Source organism: Cynocephalus volans, chromosome 1, assembly GCF_027409185.1.
Source record: "Cynocephalus volans isolate mCynVol1 chromosome 1, mCynVol1.pri, whole genome shotgun sequence".
NCBI lineage: Eukaryota > Metazoa > Chordata > Mammalia > Dermoptera > Cynocephalidae > Cynocephalus > Cynocephalus volans.
This window is the reverse complement of record NC_084460.1, coordinates 142,956,994-142,976,557: the sequence shown is the minus strand read 5'-3', so window position 1 is coordinate 142,976,557 and position 19,564 is coordinate 142,956,994. Positions and strand designations below refer to the sequence as shown.

The 19,564-nt window shown below is 39.3% G+C and overlaps 1 protein-coding gene across 1 annotated transcript in view; it reads left to right on the top strand.

Annotated features, from left to right (window-relative positions):
• The window catches only part of ADGRG7 (adhesion G protein-coupled receptor G7), a 70,999-nt gene that overhangs the window by 18,199 nt on the left and 33,236 nt on the right, over positions 1-19,564 (top strand). Inside the window, exons 5-7 of the mRNA XM_063087546.1 lie at positions 2,750-2,862; positions 11,639-11,788; positions 13,061-13,161. Coding sequence (XP_062943616.1) covers positions 2,750-2,862; positions 11,639-11,788; positions 13,061-13,161 — 364 coding nt within the window. The remainder of the gene's footprint in view (positions 1-2,749; positions 2,863-11,638; positions 11,789-13,060; positions 13,162-19,564) is intronic.

The following is a 19,564-nucleotide window of genomic DNA, read 5'->3' as shown; positions in this document are numbered from 1 at the left end:
ATTATTTTTATATATATTGGAGAAATTGCAACCCTAATGCATTGCTGGTGGGAATGTAAATTGTGGAAAACATTATGAAGATTCCTGAAATAACCAAGCATAGAATTATCATACAATCCATCCATTTTCTCTCCTAGGTACATACCCAAAAGAAGTGAAAGCAGGAACTAAAACAGATATCAGTACATGCAAGTTCGTAGCAGCATTATGCACAATGTTCAAAAGGTGGAAGCTACCCAATCATCCATCAAAGTTTGAATAAAATTAGTTTAGATTATAGACTTATACAATATCTACTTTCAGTATTCATCTTTCCAGGTAGAGATGCACAGTTAAGTGTCCATGGTTGGCAGTCCTTCATCTCCTTGGTCATTTTAGATATCCATCTTGGAGCATTCTCTAGCTTCATCCTACCTTTCTTGAACATGACTACCTTGCTTGCATAGAGGCATTCCAAGAGTAAAGAAGCAAACAATATTTTCTATTTCTAATATGTTTCCTGATAATATTCAGGTTTTGATGACATTTTATTTCAATGCCATATTGGGTATGTCCCCTGAGATTAGCCTTTAGAAATTCATAGATCCCTTTCCTGCTAGCTAGAGCCTATTGTGCTGTATAATTTTCCCTAAATGTTTTACTTACTCCTTGTTTGCATTGACTTTCATCTGACTATTCCTCTTACCTCTCACATTTTCCTGTAGGTAATCCCGCATTTTTTGCAGAACTGGATACCTCTAGAGTACAGCCAATTCTAGATCATTTACAAAAATGTTTGATAAAACTGTTGTCAGTAATGACCCTAGGGAGAATTTCACATTTTATTTAGATATTTATTTTTATATATGTCAAGGGTTCTTTGAAACACTAACTAAATTACATAAATTGTTCTTTCTTATATGCTTCTTTACCTTATTTATTCTGAGCAATTATGTAGATCTGCTTTTCATTTGCAGAATCCAGATAGCTTCTGCCCACATATATCATGCTTACTCAAGTTCTCATGATCATAATCTTTACACATGTCCTTCCGGCCTCTTAATTAAGAACTCAGAGGGTAAAAGGGGCTCCAACTGTATTGGTACTTATTATACATACTATATATACGATACTATACTGTATGGTATGCCTCTGAGTACCTATTGTTTTAATTTTATAGGTTTTGGATGTCTTAAATATTTTATAATGATTTATAAAACAGATGCAACTTATAAAATATAATCATGTGCTACTGAATTAGGAAGACCAAAAGTGTCAGTAATATACCCATGAAGAGTTACCACAGTTATTTGGTATATATTATTTTTCTGGGACAGAGATTCACCATCTTTCTTTTTTTTTTCTTTTCTAAGCAACTATTATAAAAACATGTTTATTATATTTACCTTTGTGTTTCAGAGTGAACCCATCATATAATTTCAAAAATACACGTTCCAATTATTGGCAAATTTACTTTTAGTTTAAAATTAAGAATTATTTCTAATTACTCAGTTTTATATAGCAAATGGCAAAAATATTTTTAAATGATTTTTGAGTAGAGATACTCACACTTGTAGGTAATATAGAGGAAAAGATGCATTTGATATATGGCCACTTTAAAGTTATTTATATCCTATATATATATATGTTAGAATTTTCATTTATCATGAAGTAGAGGTGGAGCCTTCATATAAATTAAGAGTGACTCCAACTTTCTACTTTAAGTGTTGAAGCCATCTCTAATTTCAGTGTTTCTAGTTGTTGCCACAAGAAGCATCTGCCCAAAACTGGTCCTGGGAAAAAAATTCATCTTCTGATCAGTTGTCCCTCTAATTACAGTTTTACTTGTAGCAGATACTTAAGTATTATCTACAGAACAGTGAGGTAGGGAGGCTCAGGTGATAATCCTAGAAAATAAACTAGATGATCCAGCAAATATTCATTGAGGAGCCAACCAAATATTAAATAGGTGCTGAAATATCTGAAAATATCTTTGCCTTTCAGTTATTACCCAGATTTGCATAAAGAAGGGAAGATCAAAATATAATTCAATATCTACTACGAATTTTTCATATTGTTTCTAATCTCTCAGCCTAGTATTCTCCCATCATATCCAGTTCAAAGCTATTATGTCCCCTTGTTAGAAGGTAAATCTTCCTTGCAGACATCAAAGGAAGGAAAATACTCAATTGTTCTTTTGAACTCCAAATTTAAAAATCAAGACAACAAGTGGTATCTGCCTAAAATATTCTCATAGTAACTTCCTGATTCCCTTTTCTATTGCTGTGTATTAGGGCATCCCAAACTTATTGGTCTAAAACAATGATTTAGATTTCTCACAGTTCTGTGGGTTGACTGGCAGCCTGGCTGTGTTGGAAGGTCCAAAACAACCTTACTCAGGGGTCTGGGGCATGAGAGCTGGCTGTTGGCTGGAGCGCTTTAATTATTCTCCATTTGGCCTCTCATTTTCCAGTGGGTTAAACCTGCTTCCTTACATGACACGACAGTCTCAGAACAGTGTTCCACAGAGTGAAGGCTGAAACTTCAAGTCTTCTTGAGGCCTAGGCTCTGCCACTAACACATTTCTACCATCTTCTATTGGTTAAAGCAAGTCACAGTCCAGCCCAGGTTTAAAGGGGTGGAGGAGAAGACTCTCTCTCTTGATGGGAGGTATGTCAGGGTCACATTGCGAAGGTGCATTGCACAGGTCCAGGATTGCTATGCCCGTCTTTGCAAACACTATCTTTTTTTTTCTTTCTTTTTATTATAGCGGGAAATCCGATAGCAATCCGGCTGTGCAGTCTCTCCACATACGGAAACATAGAATTACAAGCTGCGAAAATAGGAAATTGCAATGAAAATCTGGAAACCCTGGAACAGCAGGTATGCCATATGGTCCATCTAATGGACAGTTGGAAGAAGCTCTGACTCTGTGCAAAGTCTCTGTTTTTCAGAAACTTGGTGGTTAAAACAGTGCTTTTAAAATTCTCAAATTAGAAATAAAAACTAGTAACTAAACTATTCTTATTTCTTTAAAGTTGACATCTGTTTGTGAAAAAGGACAGTTGGACATGTTCAACTGTTGCATAAATGTTCAGCAAATTTCAACAAATGATAATCTATAGCACATTTTAATTGGTCTTATCTTTGAAGACTAGTGAAGTTTTGGCTGAAAACAGATCCCTGACGTTTGAAACCAAAAGGAATTTTGGTGGTTTACTGGAATAGAATGAAGAGAAAAGAACTGTGACCCTTTGAAACAGGAAACTCCTAAGCTGATGCTGGTCTCAGGGCTGTATCCATAGGCAGGTGAAATGGGAAGTACATCTGACTAGATATTTTTTCATGCAGATTAAATTATTTTGACTAAGGATGTGCCCAACTGCACATGTGTGGAAGAGCTAACACCCGGGGCTAAGTAAGGGTAGGAAGAGGAAGTGTACTTTTACAAAGGGCCTTTTTTGTCAGGCATGTTACATATGTTATCTAGTTTAATCCTTATAAAACCTCTGTGAGTTGGATGTTATTACCATAATATAGGTAATTAGAGATAATAACACTTACTAATTGTTGAGCAGTTACTACATGCCAGATACTGTGCCAAATATTTTATTGGTTTATTACATTTAATTCTTATGACATCATAGGTGAGAATACCCATTTTATAGATGAGGAAAATATGATTTTGAGAGGTGAAGTGTTTTGTCCAGTCACCACAACTGAAAAATGATGGAGCTGCTCTTGATTTTAAAGTCCACACTGCCACACTGGCTCCCTAATCACAGATGGATAGGTTGGAAGTGGCTGCCAACCACATACATTGTTCCAACCTACAGACCAGAGGAAAGACTGCATATTCCTGAGTCTGACAAGCCAGAGTTTGACTCTTAGATCTGCCACTTCTTTTTTTTTTTTTTTTTTTTTTTTAAATTTTATTTTGTCGATATACATTGTAGCTGATTATTGCTTCCCATCACCAAAACCTCCCTCCCTTCTCCCTCCCCCCCTCCCCCCCGACAATGTCCTTTCTCTTTGCTTGTTGTATCAACTTCAAATAATTGTGGTTGTTATATCTTCTTTCCCCCCCCCCCGGTTTGTGTGTGTGTGTGTATGTGTGTGTGTGAATTTATATATTGATTTTTAGCTCCCTCCAATAAGTGAGAACATGTGGTATTTCTCTTTCTGTGCCTGACTTGTTTCACTTAATATAATTCTCTCGAGGTCCATCCATGTTGTTGCAAATGGCAGTATTTCATTCGTTTTTATAGCTGAGTAGTATTCCATTGTGTAGATGTACCACATTTTCCGTATCCACTCATCTGATGATGGGCATTTGGGCTGGTTCCAACCCTTGGCTATTGTAAAGAGTGCTGCGATGAACATTGGGGAACAGGTATACCTTCGACTTGATGATTTCCATTCCTCTGGGTATATTCCCAACAGTGGGATGGCTGGGTCGTATGGTAGATCTATTTGCAATTGTTTAAGGAACCTCCATACCATTTTCCATAGAGGCTGCACCATTTTGCAGTCCCACCAACAATGTATGAGAGTTCCTTTTTCTCCGCAGCCTCGCCAGAATTTATCGTTCATAGTCTTTTGGATTTTAGCCATCCTAACTGGGGTTAGATGGTATCTCAATGTGGTTTTGATTTGCATTTCCCGGATGCTGAGTGATGTTGAGCATTTTTTCATATGTCTGTTGGCCATTTGGATATCTTCCTTAGAGAAATGCCTACTTAGCTCTTTTGCCCATTTTTTAATTGGGTTGCTTATTTTCTTCTTGTAAAGTTGTTTGAGTTCCTTATATATTCTGGATATTAATCCTTTGTCAGATGTATATTTTGCAAATATTTTCTCCCACTCTGTTGGTTGTCTTTTAACTCTTTTAATTGTTTCTTTTGCTGTGCAGAAGCTTTTTAGTTTGATATAATCCCATTTGTTTATTTTTCCTTTGGTTGCCCGTGCTTTTGGGGTCGTATTCATGAAGTCTGTGCCCAGTCCTATTTCCTGAAGTGTTTCTCCTATGTTTTCTTTAAGAAGTTTTATTGTCTCAGGGTGTATATTTAAATCCTTAATCCATTTTGAGTTGATTTTAGTATACGGTGAGAGGTATGGATCTAGTTTCATTCTCCTGCATATCGATATCCAGTTATCCCAGCACCACTTGCTGAAGAGGCAGTCCCTTCGCCACTGAATAGGCTTGGTGCCTTTGTCAAAGATCAGATGGCAGTAAGTGTGTGGGTTGATTTCTGGATTCTCTATTCTATTCCATTGGTCAGTGTGTCTGTTTTTATGCCAGTACCATACTGTTTTGGTTATTATAGCTTTGTAGTATAGCTTAAAGTCAGGTAGTGTTATGCCTCCAGCTTTATTTTTTTGGCTCAGCATTGCTTTGGCTATTCGTGGTCTTTTATTGTTCCATATAAATGTCTGAATAGTTTTTTCCATTTCTGAGAAAAATGTCTTTGGAATTTTGATGGGGATTGCATTGAATTTGTATATCACTTTGGGTAGTATGGACATTTTCACTATGTTGATTCTTCCAATCCAAGAGCATGGAATATCTTTCCATCTTCTTGTATCCTCTCTAATTTCTCTCAGCAGTGGTTTGTAGTTCTCATTATAGAGATTTTTCACCTCCTTGGTTAACTCAATTCCTAAGTATTTTATTTTTTTGGTGGCTATTGTAAATGGGCAGGCTTTCTTGATTTCTCCTTCTGCATGTTCACTATTGGAGAAAAGAAATGCTACTGATTTTTGTGTGTTAATTTTGTATCCTGCTACTGTGCTGAAATCATTTATCAATTCCAACAGTTTTTTTGTAGAGGTTTTAGGCTGTCCGATATATAGGATCATGTCATCTGCAAACAGGGACAGTTTGACTTCATCTTTTCCAATCTGGATGCCCTTTATTTCCTTCTCTTCTCTGATTGCTCTGGCTAGTACTTCCAACACTATGTTGAATAGAAGTGGTGAGAGTGGGCATCCTTGTCTAGTGCCTGTTCTTAAAGGAAAAGCTTTCAGCTTTTCCCCATTCAGGATGATATTGGCAGTGGGTTTGTCATATATGGCTTTAATTATGTTGAGATACTTTCCCTCTATACCTAACTTATAGAGGGTCTTTGTCATGAATGAGTGCTGAACTTTATCAAATGCTTTTTCAGCATCTATAGAGATGATCATATGGTCCTTGTGTTTGAGTTTATTAATATGGTGTATCACATTTATTGATTTGCGTATGTTGAACCAACCTTGCATCCCTGGGATGAATCCCACTTGATCGTGATGAATAATTTTTCGTATGTGTTGCTGTATTCTGTTTGCTAGTATTTTAGTGAGGATTTTTGCATCTATATTCATCAAGGATATCGGCCTGTAGTTTTCTTTTTTGGTTATATCTTTACCTGGTTTTGGTATCAGGATGATGTTTGCTTCATAGAATGAGTTTGGGAGATTTGCGTCCGTTTCAATCTTTTGGAATAGTTTGTAAAGAATCGGTGTCAATTCCTCTTTGAATGTTTGGTAAAATTCTGCTGTGAATCCATCTGGTCCTGGGCTTTTCTTTGTTGGGAGCCTTCTGATAACAGCTTCAATCTCCTTTATTGTTATTGGTCTGTTCAAATTTTCTACGTCTTCACGGTTCAGTTTTGGGAGCTTGTGTGTGTCCAGAAATTTATCCATTTCCTCCAGATTTTCAAATTTGTTGGCGTATAGTTGTTTATAGTAGTCTCGAATGATTCCTTGTATTTCAGATGAATCAGTTGTAATATCGCCTTTTTCATTTCTAATTTTTGTTATTTGAGTCTTCTCTCTTCTTTTTTTTGTTAGCCATGCTAATGGTTTGTCAATTTTATTTATCTTTTCAAAAAACCAACTTTTTGATTCGTTGATCTTTTGAATTGTTTTTTGGTTTTCAATTTCATTCAGTTCTGCTCTGATCTTAATGATTTCTTTCCGTCTGCTAACTTTAGGATTGGATTGTTCTTGTTTTTCTAGTTCTTTAAGGTGAAGTGTTAGGTTGTTCACTTGCCATCTTTCCATTCTTCTGAAGTGAGCATTTAATGCAATAAATTTTCCCCTCAATACTGCTTTTGCAGTATCCCACAGGTTTTGGTATGATGTATCATTGTTTTCATTAGTTTCAATAAACTTTTTGATTTCCTGCTTGATTTCTTCTTGTACCCATATGTCATTAAGTAGAATGCTGTTTAATTTCCATGTGTTTGTATAGTTTCCAAAGTTTTGTTTGTTATTAATTTCTAGTTTTAATCCATTGTGGTCTGAGAAGATACATGGGATAATTCCAATTTTTTTGAATGTATTGAGACTTGATTTGTGACCTAATATGTGATCTATCCTGGAGAATGATCCATGTGCTGATGAGAAGAATGAATATTCTGAGGTTGTTGGGTGGAATGTTCTGTAGATATCTGCCAATTCCAATTGGTCTAGAGTCTTGTTTAGATCTTGTGTTTCTCTACTGATTCTTTGCCTAGATGATCTGTCTAATATTGACAGTGGAGTGTTCAGGTCCCCTGCTATTATGGTATTAGTGTCTATTTCCTTCTTTAGGTCTAATAGAGTTTGTTTTATAAATCTGGCTGCTCCAACATTGGGTGCGTAGATATTTATGATTGTTATGTCTTCTTGATGGATCAGTCCTTTTATCATTAAGTAGTGTCCCTCATTGTCTCTTTTTATGGTTTTTAGTTTAAAGTCTATTTTGTCAGATATAAGAATAGCCACTCCAGCTCGTTTTTCTTTTCTGTTTGCACGGTAAATCTTTTTCCATCCTTTCACTCTTAGTCTGTGTGAATCTTTATGGTTGAGGTGGGTCTCTTGTAGGCAGCATATAGTTGGGTCCTGCTTTTTGATCCAGTCAGCCAGTCTGTGTCTTTTAATTGGGGAATTTAAGCCTTTAACATTAAGAGTTGTTATTGAAAGGTGTTGATTTATTCCTAGCATTTTATTGGTTGTTTGGTTGTCTTAGGTGTCTTTTGTTCCTTGCTTTCTGATTTACTGTTTGGTTTCTTTGTTTGTTGGTTTCTTAGGTTGTAGATAGTGTTTTTGTTAGCTTGTTTTCTCTTCATGAATGCCATTTTTATTGTACTAGCGGGTTTAGATTTTTCTTAGGTTTTTATGGCAGTGGTAGTTATTTTTCAGGAACCAAACCCAGTACTCCCTTGAGGATTTCTTGTAAGGGTGGTCTTGTGGTAGTGAACTCCCGCAGTTTTTGTTTGTCTGAGAAATATACTATTTGCCCCTCATTTCGGAAGGATAGCCTTGCAGGGTAGAGTATTCTTGGCTGGCAATCTTTGTCTTTTAGTATTTTGAAAATATCATCCCATTCCTTTCTAGCTTTTAGGGTTTGTGATGAAAAGTCTGATGTTAACCTGATTGGGGCTCCCTTATAGGTGATTTGACGCTTCTCTCTTGCAGCTTTTAAGATTCTCTCTTTGTCTCTGAGTTTTGCCAATTTGACTATGACATGTCTTGGAGAAGGCCTTTTTGGGTTGAATACATTTGGAGATCGTTGAGCTTCCTGGATCTGAAGATCTGTGATTTTTCCTATACCTGGGAAGTTTTCTGCCACTATTTTGTTGAATATGTTTTCAATGGAATCTCCATTTTCCTCCCCTTCTGGAATACCCATGACTCGGATATTTGAGCGCTTGAGGTTGTCTGATATCTCTCTCAGATTTTCTTCCATGTCCTTGATTCTTTTTTCTTTCTTTTTGTCTGCTTGTGTTATTTCAAACAGCCCATCTTCAAGTTCAGAGGTTCTCTCTTCAACTTCGACAAGCCTGCTGGTTAAACTCTCCGTTGTGTTTTTTATTTCGCTGAATAACTTCTTCAGTTCAGCAAGTTCTGCTACATTTTTTTTCAGGACATTGATTTCCTTGTATATTTCCTCTTTCAGATCCTGTATACTTTTCCTCATTTCATCATGATGTCTAGCTGAGTTTTCTTGTATCTCATTCAGTTTCCTTAGAATTATCACTCGAAATTCCTTGTCAGTTATTTCAAGGGCTTCTTGTTCTATAGGATCTAGAGTATGAGATTTATTAACTTTTGGTGGTGTACTTTCTTGATTTTTTGTATTTCTGGTGTCTTTTTTTTGGTGTTTATTCATTGTGGCAGGGGGTTTCACAGTCCACCGGTTTGAGACTAATGACTAACTAGGATGTTGCTGTGGTTGCCAATTTGGTATGGCTCCCGCCGTGACTGCTCAGTTGGCCTCTAGTGTCTTGTGTGTGTGGTTGCCTCGGGTCTTGGGCTTCTCTGGGGATCCACCTTTCTGGTCAGCTTGTACTCTGCTGGGCTGGTGGATCACGCACCACAGGGTGTGTGATCTCTGTTGAGCTTTCACTTTCTGTACAGGACTTCTCCCCGTTCCGTGTGCTCTGGCCCAGGCTGTTAGATCGTGCAGTGGCGACCCCACCGGGTGTGTGGTTTCTGTCGAGTCTCCGCCTCCCTGGCCGCACGTCTCCCCCCTCTGTGCACACTGTGCTGGGCTGGGGTGTGTCTTCTGCACCCCTCGTCTATCAGCTGGGCCTTCAAGACCCTGCTCAGCACCGCCTCGCCCAGGAAGTCTACCAGGTTTCTGCTAGGCACAGACGACCGGTCTCTCTGGGTGCCTTTGTAGCACTGTGTAGATCTTTCTCGGGTCTTGTTCACCTTTGTATCCCCCCGGTATAAACCGAGTCTAGTGCCCGCCTGCAGCCTGCTCTCCGGCAGGTTCTAGCGGACCTGGGAACTCTCCTACCACACTATTCCCAACCAGAAATTCGTTAGGCTTTTTTCCAAACTGGTGGTCGCAGAGATGGTATCTGCCTCCCAGTAACAGGAAGTTTACCGGCCGGAGTCCAGGGTGTGGTGGAGTGACAGTCGGCCCGCCCGTATTTCCTAGCCCTCCCAACACTGGTCGGGACGCCCCACACCCCCAGCCCCGCCAGAGAACCGCGGAGGGAGTGGGAGAGGAGGCCGGCCCGCAGGGTCCGGAAAGCCCCGCGCCAGGCCAAGCAAATGGGCTCAGTGATGGCCGATCAGGGCGGAGCTGCCCGCACCTGGGAAAATGGAGGCAGCACTGGGGCAGTGAGTGGCCTGGTGGTGCAGGCGGGAGCCGGGTGGGCAACCACCCCCCGAACAGAGCTGTGCCAGGGATCACTCACAGTGCTGTGCCAGGTCGGGCGCTCGCTCTGTCTCTGGTTTGTTGCCTTCCGTGTTCTCGGCGCTGCCGCCTCGGGCTGTTCAGTCGCGGCGCCGCTCGGGCGCTCCCAGGAATCTTCTTTAATGCCGGCCTGAAACCTCGAATCCTGAATAGGGCAGCTGGCCGCCTTCAGTGCGGCCCCAGCCTCCGGGATCCTGGCTGCATCCACAGCAGCCCTGGCGCCATGTTCCCTGTTTCAAGACTCGCTTTTGCAGCTAAGAATCAGTTCTTTTCCTGCTCCACACTTCAAAGCTGTTGCCTGTAAATGAGGCAGCCTCTCCTGCCGGGGGCAAAGTGGCGTTGAGCCCCCACGACCGGCCAGCAGCAGCAGTCCTCCCTTAAGAGATGGCCAGAGGAAGGTCCACAAGTTTCCCGGCTGCCTGAGGCCCAGTGGCCACCTTTTCCACCTCAGCTACTCCGGGCCAGCCGCTGCAGCCGCCGCCATCTTGAAACTCCCTAGATCTGCCACTTCTAAGCAGAAGTGAGCTCCTTTACCTCTCTGAGCCTTTCAATGGGAATGAGGGTGCTCAACTTACAATGTTGTTTGTGTATTGAATGTGATAACACCTGTAAACATCTAGCAAAGTGCCTAGCACATAGCAGGGACCTGGCTATTGAATGAGACAGTTATTTGTTTCTGTCTACTGATTGTATATTTCTGACTCTTCTCTCAGTGTGAATAGCTTGTGACATTGGTTTGATTTTTGAAATTTTGCTGCCATCTAGTGAAAACTAAATCTCACAGACACACACACACACACACACACACACACACACACACACACACACACACACACACACACACACACACACACACACACACACACGTTGACACCCAGCTCCACTAATGACAATATGGATTAACATCTGTTAGCCTCACAACACTGTGCCCTGGGGCCAGTTGATACCTGGAAATGATGCCTAGGCCAGTGCTTCCCAAACTATTTGTGCTGAAAAGCAAGTTACAAAAATTTCCAACCTATGGCAGACCGATAATTTTGTTAAACACCATAAAAATGAGTTGCCAGAAAAATGAAATGAAAAAAGATATATAAAATGCAAACCCAATTTTTACCCAACTTATTAGTTTCAACACCGTAAAATTGCTATAGAAATTTCTGACCATTTACTTTCAGTTTCTGTGCTTATTTATCTCCCTATAAACTTTGTAACAAACAGTTAGCAAACCAACATCGGTCCACGGACACACTTTGAGTAGCTCCAGTATAGCTAAGGCAGCCCTTTATAGCAACCGGTCCTGGCAGACAGCGAAGGCTGGGAAACCACTGGCCTGCATGTGCTTTGTCCTTTAAACAATGAAATGTGATATTCAGGAGACCAAGGCTCAGCTAAATTCCAGCTTATTCACCTGCAGTTGCTTGCAAAGTGGTTAGACATAGTTACACAGAGCTAGGGTGTTTTGCTTTTGTTTTTGTTTTTAAACAGATAGACAGTATCCAAACACAATCTAAGAATATTTCCACTGAAGCCCTGATTTTAACATCTGATGCCAGTAAATTAACTGCTGACAACATCACTTCTGCTGCTAAAGTGGTTGGACAGATCTTCAACACATCCAGAAAGGCTGAATCTGAGGTAAAACTCATAAGACTTAAAAAAAAAAAAAGGGTGGGAAGAAAGGAAGAAAGACTCTCCAAACATCACTCATCCCATGATATGAATTTGGGCATGGTTTAGGTTGCTTAAAACCATTTTGCAGAGCACCCTTTCTGAGAGATGCTCAGAGGAGAAAGGACTCCTTGTCCAAATATTTTCTTTTGGGATAGTAACAATGATCATTATATTGTTCCATCTTCAGAAAGTCATGAAACGAACAAGTGTATTTTACTTTTTTATATGTTTACTAATTGTATTTGATCTCACCATCTCTGTTCTATTCTAAGTAAATAATATTCCAAAGAACTCACTCTGGAATATACTATTTTAAACTGTGCTCTCTTTCTGCTAAGCATATTTGCATTTTGGTCTTGGCTTTCCAAAAACTTTAAGCCTAATTTACATTTCTGATATCCCAACCTGCTAAACTCTGGTACCTGACAACAAGAAGCATACTCAACATTTACCAATTGATGGAACTTGAGTACTGGTCAAGAATCAACACGGACTGTCACAGCGTTTACCAGTTGTATATCAGCACGGCCTGGAAATAGCTGCTCCTTTCTTCCGTTCTCTTTCAATGTCTTGCTTTTTTAAAAAAAAATATTTTATGTCACCATAGTACCTTTGGAAAGCAGGTGGGATTCAAATCACAAGTTAATAAAACTGGAATTGAAAGAGAAAAATATTGATCACCAAATGTAGAATTTATGTCAGTAAAGACAGAAAGGTGTCAATACCCCCAAATAGGAATCAAATGCCAAGAGATCATCTCTCTGACGTATTTTTGAGTTTTTGATTGTAAGAAAACTAGAAATAATTTTACTAAGTCTAGTATTTATAATAAGTTAGGCTAAGTATCGTGGACTGTAATGTTTTAACAATCAGAGCTCTGCACTCTTCTTATTTCGTTTCTGCTTTTGTATGCAAGCATTTGCTTTTGTGTTTTTAGGAGTGGGGTGGGGATTCTGTGAAAGATCTTGCTATGAGGTCGACCTAATATGAGGTCTTGTTATAAGGAGACCTAAGCCTCCTAATTTACTACCTTAATTTATATTTTCACTTTTCTTTATCTTGATTCTCTCTGCCACCTTATGTAGATCAAAACTAAACCTTTAATTTTGAAAAATACTTGCTTCCAGAGTGTCATACCAATGATGCTTCTTGATACTATAATAGTTCATCATGATTATGGTGATGATAATGTATGATATGTGTTTTCTATGATGATCCATGCCTTCTCCTTGGTAGGCAAAAAAAACTGCTGTGACAACAGTGAGTCAACTTCTAGATGCCAGTGAAGATGTTTTTCGAACAGCTGCTGCTGCTGATAATGAGGATACCTTGGCAACGTAAGTACAATTTCAATTTTGAAAGAAAACTTGACAAAGTGCCACTTGCTTTCTTAGTTAAAAAAGCATTATCAGAAGTGTCTTTATTTTTCTCATGGACGATTCCTCTGGAATGCGGACAGAGGCCTTGGCTTCCCTTCTGATCTTCAGTTAGCAGATGGGGTGGTATATCCATCTTCCTGGTTCCCGTGTGGTCCTGGCCTAGAGATAGAAAGTAACTGGAATGATTTAGATTAGAACTTGTTTTCTCAGCCTTAGTTTGGACTGGCCAAGGGGCAGCCTCTGTGCACAGGAGGAGCTCTTCCAACTCCTTTCTCAGTGCACAGAGCAATGCGGAGTAACTCTGCAGGACACACTGCTAGCCTCGAACCCACTTTAGCTCTTTCTTCCCAAGACCCTGGTGTATTTAAAAAATTTTTTTTCATTACTTTAATTTATCAATATACAATATAGTTGATTTGCTTGTCCCTTTACCAGTTCCTCCTCATCCTCCCTCCTTCTGCCCCCCCACCCCCATCAACATCAAGTCTGTGTCCAATTCCATAAACAAGATCAAGAAATTGTTGTGATTGTTGTGTTTTCTTCCCCCCACCATCTTGACAGGACAACCCCTGCTCTGATCTTAATTATTTCTTTCCATGTACTAACTTTGGGTTTGGATTGTTCTTGTTTTTCTAATTCTTTAAGGTGAAGTATTAGGTTGTTCACTTGCCGTCTTTCCATTCTTCTGAAGTAAGCATTTAGTGTAATAAATTTCCCCCTTAGGACTACTTTTTTAGTGTCCCACATGTTTTGATATGATGTGTCATTATTTTCATTAGTTTCAATAAATTTTTTGATTTCCTGTTTAATTTCTTCTTGGACCCATATGCCATTAAGTAGAATGTTATTTAATTTCCATGTATTTGTATAGTTTCTAGAATTTTCTTTGTTATTGATTTCTAGTTTTAATCCATTGTGGTCTGATAAAATACATGGAATAGTTCCAAATTTTTTGAATTTGTTGAGACTTGATTTATGACCTAACATGTGGTCTATCCTGGAGAATATTCCATGTGCTGAAGAGAAGAATGAATATTCAGACATTGTTGGATGACATGTTCTGTATATATCTGTCAAGTCCAATTGGTTTAAAGTGTTGTTTAGGTCTTGTGTTTCTCTGTTGATTTTTTGCCCAGATGATCTGTCCAATGTTGAGAGTGGGGTGTTCAGATCCCCAACTATTATAGTATTAGTGTCTATCTCTTTAGGTCTAATCATGTTTGCTTTATAAATCTGGCTGATCCAATGTTGGGTGCATATATATTTATGATTGTTATGTCTTCTTGTTGGATAGATCCTTTTATCATTTTATAGTGGTCTTCTTTATCTTTTTTATGGTTTTTGGTTTAAAGTCTATTTTATCTGATATAAGAATAGCTACTCCAGCTCTTTTTTCATTTCTATTTGCATGGTATATCTTTTTCCATTCTTTCATTCTTAGTCTATGTGTGTCTTTACAGGTGAGGTGGGTCTCTTGAAGGCATCATATTGTTGGGTCCATCTTTTTAATTCAGTCAGTCAGATTAAATCCAATTTAATCCTCCTGTGTCTTTTGATTGGGGAATTCAAACCTTTTACACTGAGTTATTATTGAAAGGTATTGATTTACTCCTGGCATTATAGTGCTTTTTGTTTGGATATTTTAAATATCTTTTGTTCCTTTCTTTCTGATTTACAGATTGTCTTCTGTGTTTGTAGGTTTCTTGGAATAGTGGATAAACTTTTATTTTCTCTTTATTGGTAACATTTTATTGCACTGGTGGGTTTTGTTCTATCTTGAGTATTCATGGTACTGATGGTTGTTTTTCAGGTACCAGACCCAGTACTCCCTTGAGAATGTCTTGTAAGGCTGGTTGTGTGGTAGTGAACTCCCACAGTTTTTGCTTGTTTGGGAAATATACTATTTGTCCTTCATTTCGGAAAGGTAGCCTTGCTGAGTAAAGTATTCTTGGCTGGAAATTTTTGTCTTTTAGTATTGTGAATATATCATCCCATTCTTTTCTGGCATTTAGGGTTTGTGATGTAAAGTCTACTGTTAGTCTGATAGGGGTTCCCTTATAGGTGACTTGGTGCTCCTCTCTTGCAGGTTTTAAGATTCTCTCTTTGTCTTTGAGTTTTGCCAATTTGACTATAACATGTCTTGGAGAGGACTTTTTTGGGTAGAATATGTTGGGAGATCTTTGCTCCTCCTGTATCTGAAGATCTGTATCTCTCCCTATACCTGGGAAGTTTTCTGCTAATATTTCATTGAATGTTTTCAGTGCCATTTCCTTTTTCCTCTCTGTCTGGAATACCCATGATTTAGATGATATTTGAGTGCTTGAGGTTGTCTGTTATCTCTCTTAGATTTTCTTTAAGTTTTTTAGTTCTTTTTTCTTTTTTTTTTTTTTTTGTCCACCTGTGTTATTTTGAACAAGCCATCTTCAAGATCAGAAATTCTCTCTTCTGTATGTTAAGCCTTCTGGTTAGGTTCTCTGTTGTGCTTTTTATTTTGTCGAATGAATCCTTCAACTCCACAAGCTCTGCTACATTCTTTTTCAGGGCATTGATTTCTTTGTACATTTCCTCTTTCAGGTCCTGTGTACTTTTTTCCATTTTGTTTGGTTGTCTAACTGAGTCTTCTTGTATCTTATTTAGTTTCCTTAGAATTGCTCCTCGAAATTCCTTGCCAATCATTTCAAGGACTTCCTGTTCTATAGGGTCTAGACCTTAAGAGTCTAACTTAAGAGTTATTAACTTAAGAGTTATTATATTCCTTTGATGGTGTCATACTTTCTTGTTTTTTTTCATAATTCTAGTTTCTCTCCGTTGGTGTTTAGTCATTGTGGCAAAGGTTATTGCAGTCTACTTGTTCCACCCTGGTGTCTGAAGCAATATCAGGGAGTTTTGTTGACGCTCAGCTGTCTGTTACTGCCTCTGGTCCTGGGGATCAGGTGGCAGCTGGGGCCTCTCTCAAGGGTTGGGACTCTCTTGGTGGTGGCCTGGGGTCCTGCAGACCCTGGTGTATTTTGATTAAGATTTCTTTAGCTTTCCCAGCACTACATTGGAGAAAAAAAAAAAAAGAATCCAACTCTGCCTGCAGTCTCTCTTCTTGACTCCTATGCTCTGGATTACTTTTGTTTGTATATTGGTTCCAAAACTCTTTATTCGTAGAGGCCCCTCACTGGGATTTGTGTGTTTTTACCTTATACATAGCTTTTAAAACACTTTTTAAATTTAAGTAAATATGCATTTTTATTATTATTATTATATATAATGAATAAAATTTTTAAAATTATCCTACCTTTGCTAATAGTCCAGATTAGGTATATAATTCAGATTTTTTCTCTATTTGTGTGTGTATGTGTGTGTGCATATATATATGTACATACATATGTATATATGTGTATATATAATTACATACTATATTGATTTAAAACTTGCTGCTGTCATTTAATAGCTTATAAACATTTTATATAAATACATGTACATCTACATCAGAATTTTAGATTATTGCATAATATGAGTGAATATTTATTTAGCCAATTCTCTGCTCTGCTGCTAGACATTTGGATTACTTCAAGTCTTTTAATATTATGAGCAATCAACATTCTTACATAATCTTTGTTTGTGTTGTGGATTGATTGAATTGTGTCCCCCAAGGTTGATATATTAGAAGCTTAATTCCCACTTTAACTGTTGACGATGGGAAACCCTATTATGGTAATTGAAAGGTAGGGCCTTGAAGAGGTGATTAGATTGTAGGACCATGCCATGGTGAATGGATTAGTAATGGTGACCAGGGATGAAGTTCTGAGGGCTTTAAACAAGAGCACATGAGAGGTTAGTCTCTCTCTGCTCTGCCATTTTCAACCCCTGGGTCACCGTTGCCACCACCAAGACCCTCACCGGATGTGTTCCCCGCACTATGGACTTCTCAACCTTCAAAACTATAAGCAATATATTTTTTCTTATAAAGCACCCAGTTCCAAGTATTTTGTAATAAGCATCAGAAATGGACTAATACACTTTGCATGACTCATTATTTCCTTAGGAGAAATTCTTAGATATAGTTCTCGGTTTTCTGATGGTTACAACCAGTACCTATTTAGTGTTGAGTCCTCAAAGTAGAAAAAGCTCAAGGCACGAAATAGGCCATTTAAAAGATTATATTTCTTGGAGATGGTGGTAGAGGTTGTGCAAACAGTTTTACTGGTGTGTTTTGTGACTTCAGATCTCAGTAGGAGTCTAGGTCCTTCTCACCAGGGGTGTGGAGACTTCTCCTTTTTCGTGAAGTGGGAGAAGGAAGTGGCCATGGGTCCAGAGTCTATGTTCAGTGAACATGGAAGCCAAGAGCCAGAGTGGGCTCCCTTCAGAGCTGAGGGCTTTGTGTCTGCAAGAGAAGAAAAGAAGAGCAGTGGATGTTTTTGGTGAGAAAGCTGAGGAAAGAGAAGTTGTGAGATTCAGCTGAGAATGTCACAGGTCAAGATGCAGAGGGGAACGCTGTGCTAACAGTAAAGAATCATGAATTTTACTCGCTTAAGATATAGAGGAAAAAACAATTCTGTGTGATTTATGTCTGATATCCAAATGGCTTCAAAGGAAGCAGTTAGAGGATAAATAAGAATTTTAAATATAGAACACATCGAGCTATGAAATGGTATAAGCACACTCATCCTTCCTCCCTCGCCCTCTGAACTTCTAGTCCATTTATTTCCTGATCATGGTCTCCCAGTTCACCCTCTACCATTTGATCTTTTGCATAAGCTCTTGTGGACTCAGGGCCTTTTTAGGGGAAAGCTTTCACCTCTTCCTCTAGCTCCAGGGTCAAGTCACTAACCCCTTAGCTCTCTTCAGAAACTCTAGATGAGCTGCCAGCAGAGGTCACCTCTTACCTCTCACTTTCCCCTCTCCACAGGGAAGGAGATTAGTTTTTGCTAGGGCAACCCTTGCTTTCCAAATTCCACCCCCTGAGCCTACACCTAGGTGCAGGGTCTCCTGACAGGCACCACGCCTTAGTTGTCCATCTCATTTTGACTTCTCCCTTCTTTCATTTGGTTTCTTCTTTGTGTCCCACAGCTACTGAATTCCCCTCCCACATTTATGGGAGAAGGGAGAGTGCGAGAGTAAAAGGGAGAATGACAGGAGGAGTGACTCCACCTTAGCTTCAGCCATCTCCAGTTGTTATGGTAAAGTTCTCTAGTGTCCAGTCTCTGTTTCCAGATTGGGAGGAGGCAGAAGGTTAAAGTGAACAGAACTCTGGACCTGAGGATAGGGTTTCTGCTGGTGGGAGCATCATAGTACAATCAGTGAGTCTAGGACGTCATTTCTCCTTTTTGAACATGGTTGCAAAGGCTGATCTATAACCCTGGAAACTTGCTGTCCTATTTAAGGCCCTAATTACCCCTTTTACCTAACTTTGGGAATGGAAAACTGTCTCCCTAACACTGACCACCTTGTACATTTACATTTCAGTTTTTCTGCTTGTAGCTAGCCGCCTTTGGTTACAAGGCCCCCACTGAAGTTATCTTGATCAAACAGAGATTTATGGTAAAGAGGCTTATGAGATCTCATGGGAACCCAAGCACGGGATCACAATATAGCCACACCCTGTGGACCCTGGAGCACGGAGATGGCTGCAGATCCAAGGCGGCTTTGCAGGCCTCAGTAGAGGAGTTTATGGGTCTTTCTTTATTCTCAACAGGAAGAATTAGCTTCTTATTTTTCATTTGGATTTGTACTTACAATTATATAATGACCTCTCTGGTTCCGTCTAAGTCATGACTTTCCTGATGTAACTAATGCACTAAATGGAAAATTCCTGAGCGAAAGAGTCTGAGGACTTCTTTGAGTCATTTGTATTAGGTTAATGGCCAGCCTCTGGATTGGCTACTCTGTGGCAGGCACCCATCAATTATGGCAAGAGGAGGGAAGAATCATGATAGAGTTTGGATGTGTTGTCCCTGCAAAAACTCATGTGGAAATCTGATCCCCAATGTGGCAGTGCTGGGAGATAAGTTTGACTCATGGGGGCAGATCCCTCATGAATGGATTAATTCTGTTCCTGGGGGAGGGGAGCCTGAGTGAGTTCTTGCCCTATTAGTTCCCAATAGAGTTGGTTGTTTAAAAGACCCTGGCACCTCCCCCCCCTTGCTTCCTTTTGCCATGTGATTTGCTTATACCCGTGGCTGCCTGCAGCTTTCCGCCATGAGTAGAAGCAGCCTGAGGCCCACGCCAGATTTAGCTGTACCAGATTCATAAGCCAAATAAATCCCTGCTCTATTACCCAGTCTCAGGTATTCTGAGACGTATTCAAAACGGACTATTACAAATCATATGGAAGAAACAATGACCATAGAAGTAGCTGTGGGTAGAGCAACCC